At 34.3% G+C, this 8,297-nt stretch overlaps 1 protein-coding gene across 1 annotated transcript in view; it reads right to left on the reverse strand.

The window, feature by feature from the left end:
* Nucleotides 1–3,164: 3,164 nt before the first annotated feature.
* LOC117172120 (dystrobrevin beta) overlaps nt 3,165–8,297 on the reverse strand; it is an 83,402-nt gene continuing 78,269 nt past the window's right edge. The window contains exons 15-17 of the mRNA XM_033359951.1: nt 7,954–8,099; nt 5,996–6,112; nt 3,165–5,302 (exon numbers count right to left, since the gene is read on the reverse strand). Coding sequence (XP_033215842.1) covers nt 5,043–5,302; nt 5,996–6,112; nt 7,954–8,099 — 523 coding nt within the window. The 3' untranslated portion in view covers nt 3,165–5,042. The remainder of the gene's footprint in view (nt 5,303–5,995; nt 6,113–7,953; nt 8,100–8,297) is intronic.

Genomic DNA, 8,297 nt, shown 5'->3' on the forward strand with positions numbered 1-8,297 from the left:
TTCTGTGAGTACAATCCAAAATTCCGGTCACATTGACAATATGCATGACCCCGAACAGGAAACACATGCCAGATCTCAACACCCAATTTCATGGAAAGTGTGGGCCGCCGGCCCATAAGCCGCACCAAACCGTAATTTTTTCGGGATGTAATGTTGACTCATGGAGTTCGTGTGGATTGCTGCCTGACCAATAACGCATATTTTGCTTATTGACGAAGCATAATTGAAAAACCCTTTACTTTGAGTACGACGTGTCCGCATCTTGGGGTACGAAATGAAAAACGTCATTCGACGCATTATCTTCTCGTTCGTCACTTCTTAAATACCTTTTAAGAGTTGAAATAGCCATGTCTAAATGCATTGTTTATTATTTTGGACAGCTTTGCTAATTGTACGTCATGGTCATTGAATTTTAGAGGGTGCGTTGTTGCACTTTGTAGAATTGAGCCATTAGGTATTTCAGATTAGGTGGCGATATCCAAAATGTGTGCACGCTGAGGGTCAAACAATAATACAAAATACATGGGACGAAACTTTATTTCTATAATAACTTGGAAAATAGTTACTTTTCACGATAATTTTATTCAGATATTATTTTCCAAAAGCTATTAAATTAAATAATAAAATCGATATTTATTTTATAACTCCAAAATATTTTTATTTCCAAGTTATTAACTACATTAAATTAAGTTTCTTCCCCTGGGATTGGTATTATTGCTTGGTCCTCATTGTACAGACATCTTGCCAGCTGACGTCACAACTTGAAATACTTAAAATTATAAATCTTAGAGCATACTAGAAGTATTGCGCGCGCCACGGCGCGCTTATAAATCTTTTTGAAAATAAAACAATTAAATAAATATTTTTAAATGATATTTATTTTTAATTAATTGTACAAAATACTTATATAAAATAATTACCTAGATAAAAATAATTCCTTTTAAGAAAATATCAATGACATAATGATTCAAATTCATTTTGATTCATTGATAAAGTTAAAGAAAATATATGTTTACTGTTTTAGTACAGTATCCGCTTCTGGCGAAGCCAGAATGGAAAGCATCTATAAGGCAACTGGAGAAGGTCGGGAACTTCTCGTTCACCTGGTTTATGATGCCCAGGAATGGTCGGATATTTCTCGAACCTGGATGCTCATAAGCTCTCAGTTCATCCTCCTGGGACCATTCTCCGTCGATGTCCGCGGTGATGGCATCTCTCTTGTAGTCGGCTTTGAGTCTCCTATAGAACTTCTCTAGGTTTTGATACTTTTCTTTGAGATTCTCAAAAACCTCAAAAGGGACGGTTCCAGTCATTCTTGTGGGGTCTAAAATGGTCTATATGGGTCTCTACGATAAACTCTTCATTAACTGTGATCAAATCATTCGAATAAATTGGGGATCCAATTATTGGAATTTGCACATCATTTTTTAAAAATTTAAGGGGTCATTATTTTGATTTGGTTCATTAATCAAATTACTTATACTTGGGATAAGAGGGGGGTCTAAATCATCAGGATTAGGAATCAATTGATCGACCAATCTTTTTGCTCGATTCAAATCAATCAGAGTGAATTTTTAATTCCTCGCTCAATTCCTCTTTACTTAATTGAAGAATCCAAACAAGTAGTGGAGTAGCAATAAGCACCATAGTTGGAGGTAGTGGAGTAGCAGGACGTGCAGAAGCACTGATGAACACACTCACTCTACTGTATCATATTTTAAGGTTTGACATGACCTTGTCCGATGTCAGCAATTAGCAAGCTTTTCAATGACATGTGTCTACTACTGCAACGCATGACGTTGAAATACGACAACTTATTACAACTCAAAACGAGCTCAGAGTAACGAATGAAGTCCAGAGTGGCGTCCCCGTTTATCGTCTCTGGTTAGAGTTATTATAGACGTGACGGGGTATTATAGACCCCGCACAAATACATTTAAAAAATATGAATACTTAGCTTCCGAGAGTTTGCTGGGGAAATGAGTTAGTTCATTGTTGCGAATAAAAATTAGTAAAAATATGAATGCGAATCGAAATTATTAAAACGATGAATACTTAGCATCCATAACTCTGCTGAATAAAAATAAATAAAAATATTAATACTTAGCTTCCAAAACTTCGCTGGGGAAATGAGTTCATATTAGAGAATTAAAATTAATTTTACTCCAAATGACAAACTTGGGAATTTCATACTCGATTTTAAATAATTTGGCTTAATTTGGCTATAACACCTTGTTTTATGTCCTGCTGTTTGAATTTAAAACCGGTAGACCACCACGTATCATACGGGATACGTATATAATAATTTTGGTATCAAAAAATTTGGAAAAGAATACACTATTCAGATAAAGAAGTCAATTTTATCATTTTCAAGTTTAAAAGGTTTAACGAGAGTATAATGTTTAGAGGCGATACTTACCTTGACAATTAATAACATGTGCTAGCGAGACGACAATTTTTATATCGAGTAGTACACCAAATTCCTGTTGGCACTATCCTCAGAAAATATTCCATCACACTTATGAGTATTATATAAAACGTATACACCGTAGAACCTTAGAAGTTTATGTTAAAACATGGAGCTTCCACAAGGTTCCATTGGCTCTTATACAGTTTTGAATTTCCAATAGGCCTCGTCTCGCCAAAGCGCGATTTTCGACAAATTCTCAGGCGAATATGTTACCAGAAAGTCCTGGTTGGTGACCTGATTTTGCTAAAGTCGCTTGCATATGTCGAGAATCTTGTACTCGCGAAATCCTTAGTTCTCATTTTCTTCAAAAATACTCAGCGCCATACTAGAATTTGATTAATTACAAATTTTCTATTCAGTTATTTGGTCGTTGTAGTGTACAATTTTTTAAACACGCCAGCACATATCTAACTTCGACGTGTCCTAAAAATATTCGAGTCGAATTTTTTCAGGGCCCATCGAATTGTTATGTGTGAGCTGACAGTCCTAAGCCTGTACTGCAGTGCAGTGTAAAGTGTGAAGGAAAAATTATGCACTATCTTGTAGGCATACAATTAAAAATAAAATAGTAAGACATCATTTGAAATAATATTTCAGCCAAATAAAGGTTACTACAATAATTTTAAAACACAAAACTTCAAGGTAAGATTTATGAATGAAAATGCACTAATTTCTCTCGTTCTATTTATTAAGTACTCGGTTCGCGTATAACGTCTACATGATTTTCATACATATTTATAGTTTATATGATAGAAAGGAAGGATAGAAAATTTTATATTTACACATGAATGGAGGACTCTTGTCTTCTCATTTCTTTAGACTTATGGACTTATTCTCGGAATGCGTTTTTGCCTACGTATAATTAACAACTAAACGAACCTATACTTCCTCAATTATCATACAGAAAACAATTTCATTCTTCGATGTGGTCTTTCATTCCTTAAACTTTTTAATCCGTGAGTCCCGAGAATTTGTAACTCAATAACAAACAGTAGGAGCTCTCTACAATAAATAATTTTCTATAAAATCAGAAAACATTTCGGATAAAAGAAATTTTGACAATAAATTATATATATTTATATATATTTATATAATGCAGTGCTTTTTTAACGGTACTATTTTTGCGACATATCTTTGAACGTAACATTTGTGCGTCGCGTATAACTACTCTGAATCTTCCACACTATAATTACATATTTTAGCATTATGAACTCTTCTATTTTATTAAATGCGTCGCTTCAAAGCTTTTAAATTATATTATTCATGTACTCTTTCTTTCAGTTTTTAGATTTTTCGCAAACAAGCGCTTATAGTTTTGTGCTGTGTCCACTCGTTTAAAATGGAAATCGTATCACTTGTTACTGATAGTTGTTCAAAAATTTTCGATGCAACTTTAATAAATAACCCTAATTTAGGAATCGAGAACTTCAGTAACATGTGATATGATTTTGAGCAAGGTAAGTGAACCTAATACTATAAAGAATTGAAACTTAAAATCGTATTAATGAGGAACATTCTATAGTTTATAATTTTGAATTTAATTTAAATGATAATATATAATTGAAGAACGCAATCTAATACTGAAGATATAACAATCTTTCTAATTAGGGTCAACTTTCATATGAGATTTCTAATAAGTTACGTTCTATTACATCTATTTTGGTCATCGACAGCAATTACATCTCAGTTGTAAATCAGGTAAAAAATTTTTAGAGCCCTTACACATCGAAATACGACTATGGAGTAACATTTTATATGAAGATAGAAAAAAGTCCTGGTTCCCTGAAACGATCATTCAATTTGAAGTTCGGCACATTGCCAAGTTTCAAAAGGATTACCTGTGCATATTTGATCAAGGACTCTAGAAATAGACTGTGTAATTAATATTTTAGATCATTTTCCATGAATAGTAAATAGAAACGTTTCAATAAAAACCTAGAATTGTAAAACGCTCGTCAGCCTTATCGATTAAACTAGAAATGGAGACTGCTGTCTAGAAAATTGTCTTTGCAATAAATGTCGCACATTGCTTGTAATAGGGTATAAATACGGCAAATCTACGTAACGGTGCTAAGGTTAGATCTTTGTCTTTGCTCTAGAAGATTTTTGATTTTTCATTCATATCAAAGTCAGTGGTGGATTGGAAAGAGGCAGTCTTTATTTCGTCCCAGAAAAATTTTAAATCATGGGGCTTAATTGCTAGGGACATTGAATGGAAGAAGTATTGGCTTGATTTGTAGCTTTTTCATAATTAGTTTGAGATAGAATACAAATGTCGAAGGAGTTTAATCCACCACTGCAGGAATCTTTCTACTCGCTATTATACTCAAGTAGAGTTTTAAATTCTTTGAGTATTTAAGTTTCGGTCATATACTCCTCGACATTACACTTTTAATCATTTTTTTATACACTAACGTTCAAAATAGTGACTCAATTCGCCAATGTTCTAATCAAATGTCTTTTTATATTCGTACCAGATTTTTAAACACTAGTTTATTATTAGCCTTTAGAACTGCACCTTTTTTAATTACTTGAATTCTTATTTTAGTCTTTTAATCTAAACTTAGGAAATTTACCGATTCACCCATCTGTGAACGGCTTCAGCCCATTGTGCTTCGGCACTATCATCGTCTTTTTCGCCTTCGGCTTCCTCCCTCTCTCCCCTATCGTGATCATTGCAATGGGCTGTAGTAGACGTCCGAGATGCGTAAACATTTCGAGCTCTTAATTCCGCCAAAAAGTCGTGTTCCTGTTGATAGCGCCGTTGTAGTTCCTCCCTCCAGGAATTGCCTCCACCGCTGCTGTCGTCGCCATCTTCAGCGACTTCGAAGTCTGGGAAAAAGAGAATTAACCATGCGTCGTTGCTCCAATCTTTAGAACACATTTTTTATTTTGAATCAAGTAATTCTCTAACTGAAAGATGATATAAAATTTAGAGATTACTTCTGGAGGGTCAGATGTCAAATCGCTATTGCGAACTTTTAGACTTTGTGAAACATAATGTATCTTGATATCCCAACTAGAAATCTGGAATCAAATTTCACCTATTACGAACAAAGTTTTGAATATGATAGATAAAACATCTAATACTAATCTAGGCTCAAGAATCATCTAGAGTATCTAGACTGAATTGATCTTCTAAAACTGCTTAAGCATTTATTCAGTTAAAGCATATGATGGTTTGAAGCTAGAAACTCTAATCAGTTTTCCATATTTTCCCTTCTGTTTGTGGAGCAGTTTAGGCTAAAATTGTCTTTAACAAATAGACACCAAAAAGAATTGTAAAGGCAAAAAAGAATCGAGTGTTAAGGTGCAGTCTAATGGATGTAGATTAGTAGAATAACAGAGTAATTACGGCCATTAAAGTGCTTGCAATCACCTATCACTATTCTACTAATCTAACTCCATGTCCTCCATGGGGCTGCGCCCTTATTTGCTGTTGGTGCAAAGGTGTTTTATGGTTCGTTGTTTTATAGGATATGTAAAAATAAGACGAATCAATTTGGAGAATTGAAAGAAACTTACCTAGCTGCTTTCTGAAGTTATGGCGGCCAAAGTTGTAAGACTGATCCTCCTGGTCTGAGTCTGCAAGCCACCAGGACACATTCAAAGAGGGTGCATCACATACATTCCACAACACATCTAGGGTGTCATTTGCTTTGATTTTTCTGTCTCGTCAAAACGTGAAATTGGAAGAACTCAACCAGTTAAGAGCAGTCAAAGAAAAACAGAAACTCAAAAGTGATTTTAGTTGAAGAAGATACTAATCATCAAAAATCTAACAGTTTCAGTCTTTAGTCTGTTTGTCGCCTCTGGGTTACTTGCCGAAGGAGATAGATTATTTCTATGACTATACTACAACTGTCTTATGCAGCAGAAAATGCGATTATATACTTTATATATGTGTTACAAATATGAGAAAGTGATTTATGATACGTATTTACAAAAGTGCAATGTAGGCTTGTCTTTCTTCTTAGCAAGAGTGGCGTCGTAACGTTTGTATAGTCGAGGTTAAAAGACATTCAAGAATCTTTGAATGAAGCATTCAGGGTCCTTTATGCAATTCTTTTTCTGGCGATTTACAAATCTATCAACTTTCTTACAAAAGGACTGAATGCTGCATTGGTATTGAACTGGTATTTCCCCATAAACAGGTATTTTTATTTTTCCACCCTCATAACTTTTTGAAAATGCATTCAAGCTTTGGTATACTAATTTTCTTTAACTTGATATTTGATTGGTCATTAGTTATTATTTGAAATTGACACACTTTTTGTGAGTGGACGCCTCCTGGTAAGTGTCGTGAGAATTATTAATTGAAGCTGGTCGTCACTATTGACAGCATCCAATTTAATACACTTTTGCCAATTTTTGTCGTCACAAGTGACCTGTTTTTAGAGAATTGCTCAAATTAAAAGATATATTGTAGGTACGAATGATACCATGCTCGTGAAGAGTTGAAGAAATTGAAACATGATAAAGAATAGAAATGACGTTGAATGTTAGTCGTAAGAAATGGCTTCTAGTGAAACAGAATGAATTATAGAAAATGATCTCTTGCCGTTTGTGAAGAATCCAAAATTATATAAGATTTACTTTTTTATTAATTTTATTCCTCATAAATGGCTCGAGAAGTGAAAATACAAAATCGGATTATAAAAATGCTCCTTCGTTGCTATTCTAATGATTCAAAATGATTCGATTTTCGTGGATTTCAGAAATTTCGGAATCAGTTATTTTAGAAGGTGTAACTTCTATTTTTAAATACAGTCAAACCTGGATTTAATGTCCATTTTGGGACTGCGCGTAACATTAAATCCAGATTTTTTGAACAATTTTGTGTCTTTCTATTTCTTCTTTATTTCTGTTTTGTGACGCTTGAGTGAGCACCGCACATCTTCCCGTGGCGCATCTCATCCGCCGCGCGGCGTTAATTCTCGGAAAAATTAAATGGCGGATAACTAAATCCAGGTTTGACTGTTTTTAAATAAAAAGTTTAATTCGTTCATAACTTTTGACGAAGTACTTTAATTAAATTCTAATCGAGGAAGTCAGTCAAAGGAATCTTCTATTCACCTTCTGTACTTTTTTTTTAAATTAAAAATTTTTCCACTTCAGAAAATTCGAATTCAAAAAAGTACCAATCATATTTTTTTTGTTAAGCAAAAGAAACAAATTTCTGAGATCCCGGTCAATGAATTGAAACACACAGAATTACTCTCACCTGCCCCTCGCGCTCGTAACTATGTAAATGAAAATCACAAAAAATTTAAAATATATAAATAGAATATCCGTGCCATCGATGGTTCAAAATTATATTATTTCTTTCACAAGTTCTTAAATGTAATTCTTAGGATCGATCGCATGGGCAGAGATCTAAAGAAAGAACTGGGGTACCTCCTGCAACTACTTGAAACTGCATTCACATCGGATATTTATATTTTTTTTGTTATAAGCCGCTGCTTTTCAAACAGCTAACGTACCTGAATTTAATTCCCGGACGAGCGTCGACATTGCATTCGTGACGCTATCGGCTGCTACCAACAAGTCACTCCTTAAGGACCTTCCCAAGCTATTGTTGGCACTGCTGGAACCGCTTCCAGGCAAGCTGTTTGTCCTGAACGCAGACCTGACATCGAAAATCTCTATTTCCTTGGCGCAAAGCAATAACTTCAGCAAATAAGATCAGGGTGGCCACACAAATAATGGAAAAAAATTTCCGGTTCTTTCTTTCTAAATCTGATTCAGTAAAAAGGGATCATCCACAAACTATACGTTACCAATTTTGGACAATTTTTGACCCCCCTTCTATCTAGTAAAAAACCGT

Source organism: Belonocnema kinseyi, chromosome 1, assembly GCF_010883055.1.
Source record: "Belonocnema kinseyi isolate 2016_QV_RU_SX_M_011 chromosome 1, B_treatae_v1, whole genome shotgun sequence".
Classification (NCBI taxonomy): domain Eukaryota; kingdom Metazoa; phylum Arthropoda; class Insecta; order Hymenoptera; family Cynipidae; genus Belonocnema; species Belonocnema kinseyi.